We start from the raw sequence: 19,816 nt of genomic DNA, 5'->3' as shown, positions 1-19,816 counted from the left end.
TGACACCTGCCCTTCAGTGAGAAGTCCCACCCTCCCCAGAACACAAAGTTCTCCCCGGAGTCTGGGAGGAAGATCTGGGGTGTGAAGGGATGAGGGGTGGGCAGTCAGGGCTGGAAGTGAGAGGAAGAAAGGGATGGTTTTATGGCTCCTCTCTCGTACTCTGGCTCCTGCCAGAGCTGAGGTAGCAGGTTTTAAAAATGAAATGAAAGCAGCTCTCGCTTGTTAGAGTTGGTCATCCTCTGTAGGCCCCTTTGACTCGCCTCTCTCCTTCAATAACACCAACTCCTGTGGCAACATTTATTGTGTGCTCACGGGGGCCAGGCACTTTGTGAGTCTCGGGGCTGGGAGTTGATGCTGTATTGGGGTCAACAGTCAAGGGAACAGCTAAATTCCAGCACAGTGAAGTTTGGACCACAGTGAGTGGTGGAAATATAAAAGCTCCCCTCTGAGAATTGGAAAGCATCATATTTTTAAACAACTGTTCTTGGAGTTTACCCTTCTTCTTAAAGGAACCCCAGCTGCCTGTTCCTGTGATGCCACTGCTGGAGTCTCAGCCCTGAGGTTGGGCAGGTGGGCGGTTGAGATTGTACCTTCTCTGTTTACTGAAGGTGTTCCTGTCTATCTTACTGCCTATTCACTGCGGTCCCGATAGCTGAAAGTCGGTAGGCAGAACAGCTGGCCCGGTAGGACCCGTTTCTTCAATGAAACAGCCTGTGGCCCAGACAAAAGCCCCTGCATGGGTGGGTGGAGGCTAGGATGCTCTGGTGAGCCCCTTGGACGCCATTCCTACAGTGGCCACATTGGAATCAAGTCCATTCACCGATGGTCTTAATGTGGACAGAAAATTGAATTTATTAATTGTAGATGTAAAAATATAATCAAACACTTCTATCCATATCATTGAGTCCTATCCAACAATAAAAAGTAACAAACTATTGATATATGCAACAACTTGGGTGGATCTCAAAGCAGTTATGTGGTGAACAAAGCCTATCTCAAAAGGTTACATACTGTATGACTTCATTTTGTAACATTTTTCAAGTGAAAAAATTCTAGAGATGAGGCACAGGTTAGTTGTCAGGAAGGAGCAAGTGTGGCCACAGAGGACAGCACCAAGAGTGGCTTGTGATGAAACAGCACCACGCGGGTGATAAAATTGCATAGAGCTACACACACACACACACACACACACACACACACACACGAGTACTTGTGAAGTCTGAATGAGTCTGGGTTGTACCAATGTCAGCTCCCTGGTTTTGATAATGTATTATAGTCATGCAAGCTGTTACACTGGATTGGCCTAGTGAAGTGTCTGTGGGACTTCCTTGTCAATTTTTGATTGTGGTAAAATATACATAACATAAAATGTACCATTGTAACTATTTTCACAGGCACAGTTTGGTGGCTTTAAATACATTCACATTATTATGCAACAAACACCACCATCCATCTCCAGAGGACTTTTTATATCTTCCCAAACTGAAAGTTCATACCAATTAAACAACTCCTCATTCCCCTTACCTCCCAGCCCCTGACAGACACCATTCAAATTTCCATCTCTTTGAATTTGACTACTCGTATAAGTGCCTCATCTAAGTGGAATCACGGAGTTTTTGTCTTTGTGTGACTGGCTTATTTCTCTTAGCATAGTGTCTTCAGGGTTCATCCATGTCATAGAAACATATCAGAATTTCCTTCCTTTTTAAGGCTGAGTACTATTTCATTATCTGTATGTATAGTAGCCCACTCCCCCTTATCCACAATTTCACTTTCCTTAGTTTCAATTACCCACAGTCAACAGCAATACAAAAATATTAAATGAAAAATTCCAGAAATAAACAATTGATACCTTTTGAACTGTGAGTAGTTCTGAGCAGTATAATAAAACCTTGCTGAATCCTGCTAAGGGCATGAACCCTCCCTTTGCCCAGCGTGTCCACTCTGTCTACACTCTCCACCCAGTAGTGACTTAATAGCCATCTTGGTTGTCAGGTTGTCTGCCCCAGTATCGCAGTGCTTGTGTTCAAGTAACTCTTATTTTACTTCATAGTGGCCCCAAAGCACAAGTGTAGTGATGCTGGCAACTCAAATTTACCAAAGAGAAACCATAAAGTGCTTTCTTTAAGTGAAAAGGTGAAAATTCTCGGCTTTAGGAAAGAAAAAAAATGATATGCTGAGGCTGCTAAGATCTATAGTTAGGAATGAATCTTCTATCTGTGAAATTGTGAAGGGGAAAAAAGAAATTCGTGCTAGTTTTGCTGTCACACCTCAAATCACAAGTTACGACCACAATACTGGTAAGTGTTTAGTTAAGCTGGAAAAGGCGTTAAATTGTAGGTGGAATATGTGAACAGAAACGTGTTCCCACTGACAGCAATTGCGTTCGGTACTATCTACAGTTTCAGGTATCCACCGGGGGATCCTGGAATGTATCCCCCCAGGATAAGGGGGGACCACTGTACCACATTTATCCATTTATCCATCGGTGGACATTTCAGTTGTTTCCACCTTTTAGCAACCTTCTGTGGATTTATAATTCTTTCAAAATAAAATGTTAAAAAATACAATCAGAAATGAAATCTATGAATTGACTCACTCTTTCACCTACTGAGTACGTAAACTAGGGTTTGTTGTTGACCTGTTGACTTTTGTACAGTTCCCATCACAGAGACGATTTAAGCTTGGTAGGCCTTATAGAACCTGATTTTTTCTTTTCTTTTCTTTTCTTTTTTTTTTTTTGAGACGGAGTCTTGCTCTGTCACCCAGGCTGGAGTGCAGTGGCGCGATCTCGGCTCATGGCTCATTGCAAGCTCCGCCTCCCGGGTTCACTCACGCCATTCTGCCTCAGCCTCTCCAAGTAGCTGGGACTATAGGCGCCCGCCACCACGCCCGGCTAATTTTTTGTATTTTTAGTAGAAACGGGGTTTCACTGTGGTCTCGCTCTCCTGACCTGGTGATCCGCCCGCCTCAGCCTCCCAAAGTGCTAGGATTACAAGCGTGAGCCACCGTGCCTGGCCTTTTACTTTTCTGCTTTTAAAGAAGCAACATGTATGATTGTTCAGAAGATAGTATGTGATGTTCAGTGAGCTTTAATTAACCTGGCCCATGACACTATGTACATGCTTAGATCAAGAAATAAGAAAGGAAATTCAGAGCCCTCTTGCACTGACAGATGATTTCAGGACAGACAATGACATTAACATTGAGCCAGCTCCTGACTATACAGAATATGAAGCCATTCTTTTTTTTTTTTTTTTTTTTTTTGAGACAGAATCTCACTCTGTCACCAGGCTGGAGTGCAATGGCGCGATCTTGGCTCACTGCAACCTCTGCCTCCTGGGTTCAAGTGATTCCCCTGCCTCAGCCTCATGAGTAGCTGGGACTACAGGCATGTGCCACTATGCCTGACTAATTTTTGTACTTTTAGTAGAGACGGGGTTTCACCATGTTGGCCAGGATTTCTAATGCAACCAGGTAAAAGTAATTAGCAGGAGAGGGGAATGCTTGGCTTTGGAGGACTCATCTGCATTGCAAAGTATTTCCCATTGGTGGCTTGGCCAGGCATTCCTCTGTCCAGCTGTGTAATGGTCTCAAGACTGCGGAGCATATTCACGTACAGCATAGACACCACTTCATGTAGGGGCACTGGACTGCCTAGAGTTGGAGGAAGGGACCCTGTGAGTAAGCATGACCTCATCCTGGGAACTGCATGGTGGTGGGCCTGCAGGTGGGGAGGAGAGGGTGGGCGCTCACAGGGCAAGGCAGAGGCTCAGCAAAGAGAATGTGTATTGTGGTTGATGCCATTGTCACCTTTCCAAACTTGTTTCCGAAAGGCATCACATGGAGAGGGGATGCTGACAGGCATGACAGTCCCAGCTCCAGAAACACCATCAGCTGAATCCAGGGGTTTTTCACTTTTGTGTTTTTTGTGGAGGTTTAGGTGCTTAGTAAACCCCTAAGTAAACCCCTTTATGTGTATTTTTTTTTTTTTCTAGGGATAAACCCCATACCTTTTCTCAAATCTTCAAGGTCCATGACCTCCCGATATGTAGAACCTTATGCTAATGACTGCTCCTGGGAGACCTCTCCTCAGGAACTGACTTGACCCACCTTCCTACCAATGTGGCCGTGGGCAGGAGGAAGTCCCTAAATGTGCTCGAGCCTGTTTGATCCAACCCCTGTGGGAGTCCGTGTTCCTCTCTCCCCACTTTGCCCTGTCCTTCCCTTGTTCTTCTCTTCCTTCCCTGTCCTTCTTTGGCTTTGCTGCCTCTCTTCCCTTCCCATTGTTTTTCCTCCCTCCTCCTAGGTTCTCACATCGCTTTCCTGTTTGCCTCTCCTGCAATATGGATTTGACATATTAATCATTACAGCAACAGCTAAAATTCCACTGTGCTTCATTAATCCGGAGAAAAATACCATGTCAGCTGGTAAGTGCTGTAGGGTATGCTCATACGTTTTTCCCGGTGTCCGTGGTAGTGGAAATTTCTCCGTTTCTATGAGTAACAAAACAGGAAGCCAATGGAAGGCCACGGTGAGCACGGATGGTGGACGGACACAGGGAGGGTGGGAATGTGGGTGAGCATCAGTCCCTGAAGGCATTAAGTCACCCATCACGGACCCTGACAGACCCTGCGCTATTCAAGGACTCTAGTCAGAGAGGTTGAGTTGTAAAATCCTATTAGGGTTGCCAAGACCAGAACAGTGTGACTTTAATAAGGTTAAAGTTTGGCATTTTTACAGCTTTCATTATGATGAGGTTTTCAGTCACATGACGGGGAAAGAGCTAGAAAGGGTCCGTCCAAACGTAGCTGGTCAGACCTCAAGGTGTGGCCAGTCATGGCCTCCTGCCAGCTCCCCAGGGGTTCCTCATGCTGCGGGGCCGGCTTTCTAGCTGCAGTTTCTGCCCTGCGTGTGGAGAAAGCCTGCTCCTATCTTTGGCCTCTGGGACTAATTGGGGAAATGAATTCAGGCAGCTATTTTCAGACAGAAAGAGCCCTTGGCTGACTTAGAAGCAAATGCCCCATTCTTTGGCCAAAGGTGTCACCCTGACCTTGGTCAGCAATCAGGCCACCAGCCACAGTGAGAGCAGAAGAGACTGTTCTACTCCCAAAGAACTGAGGGCGTTCGATGCTTTGGTTAATACCCTCCAGCCTAGAATACATACTCTATTGTCCATCTGGATTTGTCCATCCTTCAAACATCTGCTCCTCTGGGAGGCCTTTCCTGATTTCATCTTCCCTTCCTGGTCCCAGGAGAAATTCATCCCTTCTCACTCCCATGGAGCTTAGGCCATACTTCTCAAGCAGCTATTTCAGTGCCATGAGTTCCTTGAGAAAGTGCCTTCAGCCCCACTAGACCCATAGCTCTCCATTCACGATTCACCTGTGCCTTGTTTTTCTTTGAATACTCAGCCCGTACTACAGTGCCTAACACACAGTAGGTGCCCATAAATGTTGACTGAGAGAAAAATTTAGCTGGAGGCACATCCCTTCCACTGGGAAGAGGGCTTAAATGTCATGTCCTCCATGCTTGCATCATCTTTGTCCATGAAGAACAGGAGAAAATATAATTTCTAAATAGGTTACTAGTTTCTCGAAGTTGGAATTTGCATGGGTTCATGTATCTATAGCATCTACCACCATGTGTCCACCAGTGTAAATTTCAAATGCATTAATGGTCTCATCTATGTCCATTGTGTCATAATGTCAACTCATTTAGAAAATTCTTTATTCAAGCTGGACAATTTAAATCAACACCATCAATTATATACCTATTCGGTGTCACAGCCAGCACTAGGCCATTCAGAAATACAGAATTAAGAAGTCCCTGTCCACAAGGAGCAGAGTCTAGTAGCCAAAGAGATATAGTCAAGTGTTAAGTGCATATGAGGTCATGGTTTGCATGCTGGCTGTGTGCTGTCATGTAGGCACACAAAGATAAGGGCACAGCATGTTCCCTTGAGAAGTTTATGGTCCAGCTGAGGAGCTAAGCCATTCACTAATAAAAAACCCAAACCGCAGCTGAATATGTACCAGGTATACAGAGACCCCTTAGACCACAGGTCCCAGGATCATGGTGGCTGGCCCCTCTCTGGACCCACAGTTGTGTGAGAACTACCAATGGGAGAAGGGCTTGGCCGTTCCTAATGCTTGGAGTCTGATGGACTCCAAAGGCCACTGTGTTTTGGTGCAGAACTGGAGTTTTTCTCACGGGCCTGAGACTGACCTGAACCATCAGTGCTGCTATGGAGCGGAACTAACTCTTCAGCTAGGCCCTGAGAGACCCCCACCCCCAATCAGGGCTCCTTGGAGGACGGATGCCCAGGCCTGGGCTTGACCTCCCAAGGTTATTTTGGACCATAGCGAGCCCTGCTTCCGGCACACCCTCGGCTCAGAACCAGGCCAGAACTGCACTGGATGCTGCAGGAGGCAAGAGCATTGGTGGATGACCTTCAGAAGTGGGCAGTGCTGCTTAAGGGGGAGGAATCGCCCCCACTTCGCCTCCACAGCATGTAAGCTTTGCAATTGGAGACCAGGAACCAGTAGAACTCGGAGGATGGCAGCGTGACACTGGAACTGGCCTCCCACGCTGCTCTGACTGGCTTTCCCCGAGTACTCGAGATGTGAGAAGACAGCCAAAGCCACCAACAAGGGGTTGGGGGCTGCAAATTGTCCCCTGTGCTTGACCAAGGGCCAACGGGCAAAGTAGCAGGGTCCGAGGAGGCACCTCTCTCACATGGAGGGTAATCAGGCTCTATCACTACAGAATAAGCGTCCTCAGTTGGAGGCCCTCCCTGCCTGGGGGAGGGAGATATCCTTGGCAGTGCCGCTCCTGGCCCCCACAGTTCTCTCAGCTGAGCCAAGAAGCAATTCTCCTTTGCCCCTGGCCACTCCTCACTCGTGAGTGGGGAGCGTGACTCACATCTGTGGGGAGGGCAGGCGCAGTTAGGTGAGCCTCATTCAAATGCCAGGCAGACGCAAATAGCACGCTTTCCTATGAATAGCTTCCCCAGCTGTTCTGCGGGAGGCTGAGCGCGTCCTTATCCAAAGTACATTTGCCCTGTTCTTATTTATGAGCCGAATCGGGAACTATGGGCTGCCTACCTTTGGCCCCTCAAGGCCAGCTTTGTGTTCTTTGTTCCCTAAAGTCTCACCCAAGTGAAATATTAACTGGTGGTGGGACAAAAGGGCCGGGTGCCTCTGAAGGCAGGGCTGGTGAAGAAGGATGCCTGGAGGGTGTGTTGTTCCCTGACCTGGAATTTTCCACTCCTCTTGTGCTCACATGACCAGGGCAGTGCTTTCTTCAAGTCACAAAATGAAGATGGCTGCCAGGGTGGCTGGTGCTAAAAAACCAGATAGTGGTGGCCATGGCTGTTAGTGGCACCATCGTCACTGATGATAATAATCTCAGTGGTACAGTGTGATGGAAGCTGTTAGGCCTGAGTGCCAGGAGGCCAGGGCCCTGGCCATGGCTCTGCCTCCACAGCAGCCTGGAGAACCTTGGGGAAGCCACTAGATGCCTTGGCCGTCTACTCCTCAGCTGTAACACAGGGAGGCTGGGAGCACAGAGGTCCTTTCCTGCTCTGATGATCTCTGCATTTATGAACTGCATTGATAGCTGGTCGCAGTAGCTGTATTGCTTTATCTGTGAGGAGTTATTAGGGTGCATCCTCTACTACCTTTGTACCTTTCTTTCCCTTCTCTCCATCTGCCTCACTGTTTCTTGGCCTCATTCCCTTTATCTCACTTCCTTCATCTTTATCTTCAGGCCGAGGACTTCTAAGCTAGACTACACATTGATTGAGTGTCTTTTGAATCGAGAGGGCCCACCTCTGCCACTTTCTAGTTCTGCCACTTCCTAGCTATGTGACCTAAGCCAAGTTATTTTGTTTCTCTGCATATCAATTTCTTCATCTATAAAAAGGGAATCGGGTTAGGGCTTTTGTAAATATCACACATAGTGCCTTGTGTGTGAAGGTTCCATGGATAGAAGGCATGACATGTTTAACACGTGAAAAATGGCATACACAAAGAACTCATCTTTCTTCCTGCAGACCTCCTTCTGTCTCTGTTTCTGTTATCAGGGATACTCTCCTCCGAATTATTGGGGTTTGGGCTTGATGTCAGCTTGCCTTTTTTGTCCCCTTGTTCTCTCCAGTACGTGTCTCTAGAAGCCTTCCTTTCCGTTCCTGTGGGGTCTGACAGTTGTGGGCAGAAGGCCTGCAGGTCCAGGGCCGAGCAGGGGCCCCCACCGTCTGCTGAGGTGGGGGTACTATCTTTGGGAATCACTGGAAGTTTTACTTACACAGGGACTTTGCCTGGGGGTGGTGAAGGGATTGGTTTAAATCATTGTTGACTGGCTAGGATTTCCTGAAGGTGAATATGGACCTCATTGACTGGGGCCAAACAGGCCTGAGTACACTTACTTGGACTTGCTGCTGACCTCCTTACTGTCCAGAGTCTACCTGGTGCGTTCATGTTCCCTGCACACTGCAGGTTGTGAGTGAGGATGTCTTTCAGGGTGACACTGGCTTGAAAAGTTAAGGGAGGCAGCCAGGTGCAGTGGCTCACGCCTGTAATCCCAGCACTTTGAGAGGCCGAGGCAGGCAGATCCCTTGAGGCCAGGAGTTCTAGACCAGCCTGGCCAACATGGTGAAATCCCATTTCTATGGGTGTGGGAGCCTGCACTTGTAATCCCAGCTACTTGGGAGGCTGAGGCATGAGAATCGCTTGAACTCAGGAAGTGGAGGTTGCAGTGAGCTGAGATCGCGCCACTGCACTCCAACCTGGATGACAGAGCGAGACTTGTCTCAAAAAAAAAAAAAAAAAAAAGAAAAGAAAAGAAAAGAAAACAAAAAAGAAAGAAAGAAAAGTTAAGGGAGGCAGGTACTTCCAGAATAGCCCATATTACTCTTTGGGAAAAAAGTTTTTAAATTGCTTCCTCTGGAAGATGTCGCTCTGTGGGCACATAGCTTAGTGGAATATAAGCTGGGTTTCAGTACCCACTTGCCCCCTTAGTGCAGAGCCTTTGTGCAAGGTACAACCTGTCCAATCTTAAGTGAGACCTTAACTCCCATTCCAGACCCTGGCACTCACTCATTAGATTCCAAGTTCCATGAGGACAGGGTCCATGTCTCCTTCATCAGCGAGGTCCCAGGGCCTGGCAAAGGACCTGGCACAATGCAGATGCTCAAGAGATATTGCTGGATGTTGAATGAATGGATGAATGAATCAACAATGCCTTGTAGCTAGGAATGCCTGGTGTAATTGGTACCAAAGAGCTCTGAGGGCAATAAAGTGGGGCAGTTAAGAGCATGTGCTTTGGAATCAGAAAAGACTGAGTTTGGATTTTGCCCTACCTCTTAATAGATGTATGATCTTAACTGAGTCTGACTTCCTTCATCTTTAAAATAGGGGTGTAACAACACCTAACCCATTAGTGTTATAATGAGGCTTCCATGAGATGATATATGTAAAGCACATATATTAGTGTTTGGCCAATGGTGAAGTTGTAAATGATGCTTCCTGGAGAGCCCTAAGGATAACATTTCCCCGGGGGCCTCCCCATCCAAATTGCTTTAGGGTTCCCATACCCAGTAGCCTGTCCAGTCATTCTCAGTGTGCATCTCGGATATGGAGTGAGGCGGCTTGTGGCTGCAGTGATTTGTTTGCTGTTGGCACCCATCCACAGAAACTTACTGGGGCTTCAAAACCCATTAGGCACTCAAGCATTCAGTGCTCCATGCATTTCCCAGAAAATGCTTGATTTTTGTTGGTTAGGTTACAAATATGTCCTACGATTTACTGCTTCCCATTACTGTACCCCTACTTACTCTTTTTCTTGGTCTTGGACACCTGCCACCATCATTTAGCTGATCTCATGCTATCAGCAAAGGCAAGGAAAACAATAGCTTCTCTACAGGACTTTGCCCTCCCACAGGCTCAGCGGCCACAGATCCTACATGCTGGGCTAGAAAACACATGTGCCCAGCTTCTGAAGATGTTCAGTTGAGAAATATAATACAGGCACACACTCACTGCTGCTGCATCTGTGTTTTTGAAGTCCACAGCAGCAGTCCAGCTGAGAGCACATCAGGATGTCTATCCTTCAGCAGTGCTGCAAGTGGGAATTTGTGAAAGGCTCTGCTGAGGAGCTGAAGAAAAGTTGCTAAGTCAATTCAGACTGGAGGGGGAAAAGTGGGAGAGGATTTTTCTATCACTGGTTGCATATGTCCTTGGGGACTTAAAGATGATCTTGACTTTTTTAAGCCTGAAAGTTTGCTATTTTAAAACATCAATGTTGGCTCATGCTAATTCACCAAGAGATCAAGTGACTTTGCAGGAGTAGGCAGGTGAGGGGGAAGTAGGATGTGGTAGAGGAGAATGTTTATGGAATAATGAAATGGACACAGGATGGGGGGCAATGGGGGGTCAAAAATGTAGGTTTAATCTCTGTTTTGTCCATGAGTGGTTATGTGATCAGTTGATGTGACTTATCAGCCAGGGCCTCTGTTTCTCTATCTGTCCTATGGGAGCAACACAGGGATGTGCAGAAATTATTACAGGCCATAGATTTGAGTATGTTTGCAGCACACAGGGGGTGGGAAGCCACTGCTCCCGTAGTTGGCTAGTGCAGGCAGTATTGGTTCTACAGCCTCTGCGGGGCCCAGGGGATACTTCTGAGGAAGGGAAACAGAAAAGAGAGCTGTAGAAGATTCAGAGCCTTATTCCAGGCAGGTGCTCTCCTCTTGATGATTCGGTCAGGGAGCTTGCCCTCCCTGCCCAGATGACAGGACTTCATGGCAGGCATTAAAAAGCTTCTTCCATTATAAAGCAAGTCAGTTGTGGGTAGAAGGGAAGGGAGGAGGGAGACGGAGCAGGCTCTGGAGAACATGCAGCCCTAGTGTGGATGTTGGGTGAGATGGCATTGAAGCACAGGGAGGGGGAGGTGCAGAATGCTCAGACTGCTAGAGGAAGAGGGGAAGGCAAAACTGGAAAGAGAGGTGAATCAGGCAAACAGAGTGAGCCCTCATTATACGCAGCTGAGCCCTGGTGATAGCTGACATCCAGCTCCTGCAGAGGGAGTCTGGGTTTCCCCTGTAATCTGTGTATCAGGAAGGCAGAGCTCATGGGGTGGGGGCCCCCAGGGCTGGGAGCTGTGGGGGCCGGGTGAAAAAACTCAGCAATCAAAATAATTGATATTTTAATAAGTAAAAATTAATGCAATAAATCATGATGCACTTAAAAAGTTAAATACAGAATGTGATCCTGCAACTTGTATGACATGGTCTCACTCATCTCGCCCTAATCCGAGCCCTGTTGGCTTTTACCTTAGCAACTGAGCAGACCTTTTTGATGAAAACTTTCCTATTCAACTCATATTTCTCAGAGACCCTACCCATGGTGTCTTAGTCCATTTTGTGTTGCTAGAACAGAAGAGCACAGAGTGGGTAATTTATTTAAAAAAAAAAGAAATTTATTTCTCACAATTCTGGAGGCTGGAAAGTCCACTCTCAAGGTGCTGGCATCTTGTGAGGGCCTTCTTGCTGCGTCATCCCATGGCAGACAGTGGAAGAGCAAGAGGGTGTGAGAGAAGGAGAGGAAGGGGGCGGAACTCATCCTTTAATGAGGAACCCATTCCTGCAATAACTCATCCACTCCCCCAATAACAGCATTAGTCCATTCATGAGGGCAGAGCCCTAATGACCTAATCACCTCTCAAAAGTTCTACATCTCAACACTGTTGCATTGGAGATTAAATTTCCAACACATGAATTTTGGAGGACACATTCAAACCATAGCATATAGTAACTTCAAAATGATTTACTCTTTACTGGGGTAGTACCATTAGTGACTCCAAGTAATCCTCTGATACTTTTCTTGTTAAAGAAATTAAGTATACATAACATTTACACCCATTTTATCCCTGTTGGGGGCAGTCCATGGCCCCCAGGAATATGCATGCTGGGTAAAAAAGGTGCACTTTAAATATCGGAAAAAGGATGCTACATGATTTGATGCATTGAAATATTGACTTGCAGCTAATTGTTTGCAAATGGTTTTATTTGTATACGTTCAGTTTCCTGCCTCCTCATCAACCAGATATTAAAGGTTAGGGGCATTCATTCATTTGTGCATTCAGCAAACATTTATTAAGCCTCTACTATGTGCCAAGCATTTGCTTGGTGCAGGGAATATAGAGGTAAATGACACAGGCCCTGATCGCCCTGATCTAGGAGTGCCCAAAAACTGATGGGGGAGATACTTGAAGGACAGTGAGGGTCATGAGGATGATGTTCAAGGATTTTCACAGGATGTTGCAGTGCACAGGGGTTGAATATATAACGATACATAGAGGGCTCCCTAGCCTGTAGGGATGTGTGGGCACTAGAACTTAGCTAAGGGAGGAGAGGAAGAAAATATTTCAGACAAAGGCAACTAAATGTGTAGGGCAATGACTTCCTAGTACCCTCAGGGTGCCAAGGGATAAAGTGGCCAGGGGCCATGCCCTCAGCACACCCCCTACAGGCCACTCCCAATAAATCTACATCCATTTAAAAATACTAGGCCTAATATGCTGGCTGGCTGGATGCCCCTTGTGAGTGTATGTGCAGCACCCTGCCTTTCCCACAGCATTTATCCCACTGCCTGTGGCTGCCAGCATCCTTGTCAGTGTCCCCATTGGACTATTAGCTCATGATGTAGAGATGATTCTGTCTTGCCTACTGTTGTAATACCAGTGCCCAGCACACTGTGCCGTTCCAGTAAGTGCTCGATAAAACATGCGTTCAATGAATGAATGAATGAATAAGTAAATAAATAAATAAATAAATGGAGGTGAAAGCAACAAGTTCAAGGACTCCCAAGTCACTTAGCACTTAGATTCATTTATATTCCTTTTATGTTCTTTTAATATTATCTAATGTGTAGACTCTGGATATAGCCAGTGTCCAATACACAATTTTAATGAATTATGATCCATTGACTGGGAACAGCAGACCCATGGCCTAGGCCTTATCTAAGAGCTGGGAGACCTCTCATCTTCCCTCTCCTGCCAACAGGGTCCATATGACAATCATTACTTGTGGGATGAACCTATGAGGTTAATAATTATATTCTTCTCAACATGACAAACCGCCATTGTCTTTTATGTTTAGCTTTCAAAATAAAACTTAAAGGAATTAAGAACAATATTAGACAATCATGGATAACATCAATGCAGTAATTAAAGGGTAGGTTAAAAATTCTCTACTTCAATATTTTCTACCCATTCCAAGCGGCTAAGTAATAGATATTTTAATGAAGTAAATTTATTATTTATTAGTTTGCAACATTCAGACTATAGGGTTGATAATACCACAGTCTAGAGAAGTGCAACCTTAAGGCAGAGATGATGAAAGAATCCATAATTGTAAAATCCTAGGACTTCCATTTACCTTTTATAAATCCCTGGGCAAGTTACTTATTCTCTCTGAGCATTTCTTCATTTGTAAAATGGAAACAGTAATACCTCACCTACTTACCTTAACCAGAGCTATTCTGGAGATCAGATGACGCAATGAAAGTCAAGATATTTTATGAACCACAAAGTACTATACTAGTATGAAGAATTATTATTAGTTATTTGCTGGATCATATTCTTACAAAAAAGAAATATGAATAGTAATCCTACAGGATTCAAAATTGCTAGATTTCTAGAGACATGGAGTGGTAGATAAAGTGCCCTTTTGCAACCCTTCTTCTTCCACCAACCCAGACCTAAAGACTAAAGAGCTGGGAAAATTGATAGCCTTCTAGAAACTTCGCTTAGCCATCTGCAGCAGTAAACCAAGACAGTGTAACTATTTGACTGAAGGCTTGGAAACACTCAAAACTCTGTCAAGGTAATTTTGCTATAATCGTAAGCAAACAGGCCTGAATGTGATGCCCATTAGAAAGCAGGAACCAATGTCTTCTGTTTTGCTTTCCCAAGTCAACTGTGAGGTGGCACTGTGCCTCAAGTGTGTTCTACAGGGAACTCACACCAAAATTACCTGTATATTGGGTAGAGGATATTGTATATTGGGGAGAGGGGAAGGAGGGTGTTGTTAAGATGCACATTCCTGGGCCCCACACCCCAGAACCATGAATCAGAATCACTGGTGATGAGGGCTAGAAGTCCGAACTTTTAATATATACCCCAGGTTTCACAACAACTACTTTTTAGAGTCTGTCTGATAACAATCCACTTGGGGGCATCTCTTCATCTTACGGCTGAAACAGCTTTGGAAAGATTTCAGAGAGGAAATAAATAATTCAGGGAAAAAGGGCTTCTTCGTAAAAAAATTAAATATGTATAGGATTGACTGTATGAAGTCATGATTATGGTTTATAAATATTTGAAAGGCACGAATTCAAATGATAGAATATAAATGTTTTAATTCAGGTACCAGACGGCATAAGTAGGAGTAATGATGAAATGACATAAGCAAAGAGAACTGGGGCCAGATATCAAGGAAAACATCCTGACAGCATAAAAAAAAAAAAAAGTTATAGAATCATTTCAAATGGTCAAGTTAACCAAAATATTAGTCCATTTAGTGGAAAAAACCAGCTGGGCAGCAGTTGAAAAAACAACCAATTGAGTGGTTAAATTCTCTCTCTCTCTCTCTCTTTTAAACTATTGTTTTGATTTTTGAAGCTTTCTGATCCTAAGTCATAGCAATCTAATTTTTACTTAATAATTAAATAGGTGACTCATGAAAAATGTTTTGGGTAGGAAGTGCCTGCTAGTCCTAGCTAAGATCTAGGTTTAGGAGAAGCAGAAAGTAAGCATAAAACTGCCTGGAGCATCATTACCTCCCCTTCTGGGAAGAGTGTGACATTCATTCAGAACTATGTGCCACGCTCGGTCTCATTTAATTTGCCCAGCCTTGTCAAGTAGATGTCATTTCCATTTCATGGATGAGGAAAGTCAGGCTTAAAGAGTACAATTTAGTAGGAAATGAAAAGCCTGAAATTTGAACCCTCATCTGTACAACACCAAAATCCCTGCTTTTTCTCCTCAAGCAAGTACTGGGTACAAAGCACTGCAGTCACCACTGGTATCTTCTTTCTGTATCTAAAGATTGCCAAGGTGAGCTAACAAGTAATGACTCATACACATGATCAACCTCCAAGCAATCTTCATACTGGGAAGCTCTGTGAGAAATTACTGTTTTCCTCATTTTGGATCCTGCTATTGTCTACAAAAACTTGATGTGTTTGAATGCTAGCAAGGACAGAGTTAATGGGGTGGCCTATGGAAGGGAATCCACTTTGGGCAATCTTCCAGGCTGAGAGGAGGTCACAGACCTAGGAGCATAATAATGGAAATATGTCCTCCCCATTACCACTCCTCCCTCCTTTTCTCTTCACCATCGTCTTCCTCTTCTTCCTCCATCAACAATCTTATCCCCATCATCTCAACACCACCTCTATCATCACAACCACTGTCCATTGTCACTGTCATCACCATTATCATCAGTACTACTGAAGGGCGACAGGCTAGTCAGAGATGACACCAGTGGCAGCCAAGAGATCTTTATTGGAGGCTCAGTGTACGAGAAGACGAAGAGAAGGGGAGAGAGAGAGAGAGCTGCTGGGGCTGAGTATTTATGTCCTTTAGGGTGATGTGGTGATTGGTGTTTGGTCGGAGGGCAGGACCTAGGGGCTGGCAGAAGGTGTTTCCTTTTGATTGGGTGCTTATTTGGAGGGCTGTGCTTGGCGGGTTTAGGTGGCACCAAGTGGAGGGGGAAGAACCCGGAACCGATGCCTAAGATGGCGTCTTTGATTTATCCAACAACTGCTATCATTACTGGCATCACCATCACCACCATCATTGCCACCATCTTACCATCATGACTGCTACCACTACTACCACCATCACCATCATTGATTTATGGAGAAAAATTGAGTTTTCTGTATTTGATATTGCTCATGAATACTACTCACCACCACTTCCATCCCAAAGACCCCCAAATAATACTCTGTGCTAGACAGTTTTTTCTTTAACACCAGCCACACTTTGTGGAGCATGAACTAGACCAATTATGCCAACATAAAAACAAAACTGAGCCATAATTCCTCACCACAATCTTAGCAAAAAACAACCATGTACCAAATTATTAAGACTTCAAAACTCCTTTAAAAAGAAAGCAGATAATAAACAGATATAAAGGAAGCTCAGCTTTCTTCATACACCCCTGTGGCAGCCCCTGAAGCAACACAGTCATTAGGTTGAAAGAAAGAAGCATCTGATAAACCCCAGACATCCTGGTGCCAATTTGCATCTCTCCCTTTCTGGCCTGTGCAGAACTCAGAGACAGCGTCTAAGAGGGCGGCTCACAATCTGCCTCAAACAAAAACACATGACAAATATAGTTCTGCAGTGAAGACTTTAGCCCCACGGGGAAAGCTGAGACTCAGGAGCCTGATGGCATAAACAAGGCGAAAGGCTTGGTAGCAAATCTGAAGACCTGTTTTTGGAAGCTGAAAACTTACTTCGGCAACAACAGTCCTCCATGGCTCCCTATTTGTGCTCTTGCTGGCGAGGCCTGGGAAGCCCTCTTGGGGCCTCTGGGGCTTGTAACCAGCCCTGCTTAGGTAAGTACACTGTGCAAATAAGCCCTCTGGGGCTTACAGACGTATAAACAGCTCTCCAGCTGACCTTCAGACACAAACTCGGGATTTAAAACACTAATTTCAGACCCATGAGTCCAGAGAGGGTCTGGACTGGAGGAATGGGGCGCCCAGAGAAGGGGTCCTAAAATGATTGGTCAGTGGGCGGAAGGGCAAGCCATATGAAAGTGGGGAGGCAAATGAGCCAACAGGTGTGAAATCAGCTCCCACAGGACCTGGAAAGAAATGGATAATCAATACAAGGGCAGTGATTGCTCCAGGAAACACAAGTGTTGCTGACAAAGTAAAAGGAGAGCGAAAGGGAAAGGGATGATTGGAGAGGGAGGCAGAAGGAAGGAACGAACAGGCAAGGTTCAGGAGGGAGCTACATAAGTATTTTTCAAGAAACTTGTTATAAGGGGCAAGGGGTGAATTTCTTTTTTGCCTGCCCTGTCCAAAATCACAATGCAAAATGAAGTAGCGTTGCACAATGTCATCGATGTTAATACTGCTGAACTGTACATTTAGAAATGGTGAAGATGGTAAAGTTCATGTTATGTGTATTTTATCACAATAAAAAAGTAGGAAAAAAAAACTAACTAGGATTAGGTGACAATCCCAAAGTACTGGGATATTCTTATAAATAAAAGAAATGGAAGGTAAAGTCTTACTGAGAGCATGCATACTGAAAGCACTTGGCTGTGTCTCCCCATTCTGACATTTTAGACAACTATCCAAGGCATTAGGGAAGAAAGTGTTTTCAATATGGATTGGCAAAATCTCTCTTTTCTATGGATTGTTTTGGCTTTATGTCTTGACCTCCCCTTCCAGGCATGGTTGGCACGACACTGGCTCCTGTGTCTTCCCCAAGAGTCTCCCATGCATTAAATCCCGCAAGAAATGACACTGAGTCATGTTCTTCCCACAACACAGTTTCCTTCAAAGGAGGAATTCTTCCTTCCTGGGTGATGCCCCAACTAAGAGCCTTTGTATTGCTATAAAAAGAGGCATTGACTTTTCAGGGTTGTCCTTCCTCCGAAAGCTCTCTTTTTCCAGCATGGCAGCCTCGCTGCCCACCATTTTATTTCCTATTCTAACCAGTGAAGCCCACGGGGGAAAGAGCAGCAGGCTTTTGGGGTTCAGTTTAAACAAATGAGGTGGCACAGTGAGGATGACTGGGACAAGAAAGAAGCTTGTAAATAATCTGTAGTTACCATCTAACTTCCTGCCAGTTTTCCAAAAGGATTACATATTTTTATTTTAAAATTTTACAATTATCTGTTATTTTAGGCAAAATAGGCACATCAGCCAGTTAGACAATAAAGTGAGTTTCTAAAATGCAAAATCCATTTCTTCACTGACTTCATCATGAGACTGCAGGTGAGTTCTTACAGGGAAAAAAAAATCTCCCAATTACTGGAAATAAAAATTTATCACAAGAAGAGGTTAAGTTGAGGTCAGTTCTGTGGCAAACATAGTAATCTATTATTCTTGCAAGATTCTTAACCTGTGTAGAGTCAAATGGTGAGGAATAGGGTGATATGGTTAAAATATCACAGGATTTGGAGTTAAGCAGGTTTGGATCCTAGCTCTGCCTCTAACACGTATAATATTAGGTCAACTAAACTCTGAGCTTCAGTTTATATTCCCATGAAAAGATAATGATCATATCTATTTTTGTAGGATCTTCAATGAGGCTTAAATGAGACAATGTTGCTGGGCACAGTGCCTCACACCTGTAATTCCAGCAGTTTGGGAGGCTGAGGCAGGCAGATTGCTTGAGCCCAAGAGTTCAAGACCAGCCTGGGCAACATGGCGAAACCCCATCTCCACAAAAAATACAAAAAATTAGCCAGGCATGGTGGCATGCACCTGTAGTCTCAGCTACTCAGGAGGCTGAGGTGTGAGGATCTCTTGAGTTGGGGAGGTTGAGGTTGCAATGAGCCATGATCATGCCACTGCACTCCAGCCTGGGCAACAAAGTGAGACTCTATCTCAAAAAAAAAAAAAAAAAAAAAAAAAAAAGACAATGTGGAAAGTGCTTGATATATATGATAAGTGCTCATAAATGGTGGCCACTCTTACCTAACAGCTCTCTTTCTTTTAGAGATAAGAACCAACTTATATTAAGGGCTTATTGTTTGCCGTTCACTGGCTATAGGCCCTCTACATACCAATAGTGACTACTATTTCCTGCATACAGGAAATGTGACAGACATTTATGTGATTTATGACTTCACAGATAATCCTTACAGCAGCAGCTCTGCACAGTATCATTCTCCCCTGTACAAATGGAGAGATGGAGGCTCGAATTCTCACACGACGTCCTTGCAGCACTTGAGCCACTCCAGGATTGTCTTCTGCTGGTCACCCAACTATTCTCCCAGGTCACTGGGGTTACTTACAATCTTGGATTTAGGGTTGCCAGATTTAGCAAATAAAAATACAGTATGCCTGGTTAAATTTGAATTTCGGGTAAACAGATAAAATTTTAGTATAAGTATGTCCCATGCAATATTTGGGACATATATTCAAAAGACAATTCACTCTTCTATATTTCATCTGGCAATCCTACCTGAATTCCATTTGCAGAGTTCTCCCTGTTCCATTAGAAATGATCACACTTGAAAACATTGGATGGTTCTATCCGATTTCCTGACAAATGGTGCTCCCCGCACATTCTCTAAATCAGAGGCATCAAGTATTCACCAGGATGTGTTTGAAATAGCCCTATGAGCATTTTCCTTAAAAATGAGAATCTATGCATTTATTTCGGCTTAGATCTGTAAATATTTTATTTGCTGCTGCTACTCAGTTAAAACCCCCAGTTTCATCATGTTCTGACTGGCAAGTGTTTGAAGTGTCTGATTTTAAAACAGTTCTAGTTCTCTTTTAATTAGATATTTAATTTAACTGGCTGCTGATCAATAGTTTCAGGATATTTGTTTTCAGCTTGATGGGAATGGCAAAGGACCATTTGTGCATAAAATAGCCCACTAGTTATCTTTGTTTTCAGTGATGCCTTTGCTCTTACTGTTCTTTCTTAATGTCACAACTGTTGGCTCCCCAGCAAGTTAAATATCAGCCCTGGTAGAAGCTGATCTGATGAGTCTCCTTCTATATTGAAAATGCTGGTAGAAACACTGAAGCCAGGAAAGCAGAGGAATAAAGGAGGG

The 19,816-nt window shown here is 44.6% G+C and overlaps 1 protein-coding gene across 1 annotated transcript in view; it reads left to right on the top strand.

The window, feature by feature from the left end:
* The first annotated feature begins 3,587 nt into the window (after positions 1-3,587).
* LOC134734845 (uncharacterized) overlaps positions 3,588-19,816 on the top strand; it is a 55,894-nt gene continuing 39,665 nt past the window's right edge. The window contains exons 1-2 of the mRNA XM_063628218.1: positions 3,588-3,680; positions 4,310-4,430. Coding sequence (XP_063484288.1) covers positions 3,588-3,680; positions 4,310-4,430 — 214 coding nt within the window. The remainder of the gene's footprint in view (positions 3,681-4,309; positions 4,431-19,816) is intronic.

This window comes from Symphalangus syndactylus, chromosome 12 (assembly GCF_028878055.3).
Source record: "Symphalangus syndactylus isolate Jambi chromosome 12, NHGRI_mSymSyn1-v2.1_pri, whole genome shotgun sequence".
Classification (NCBI taxonomy): domain Eukaryota; kingdom Metazoa; phylum Chordata; class Mammalia; order Primates; family Hylobatidae; genus Symphalangus; species Symphalangus syndactylus.
The sequence above is the reverse complement of the archived record's forward strand: the minus strand, read 5'-3'. Positions and strand labels throughout refer to the sequence as shown.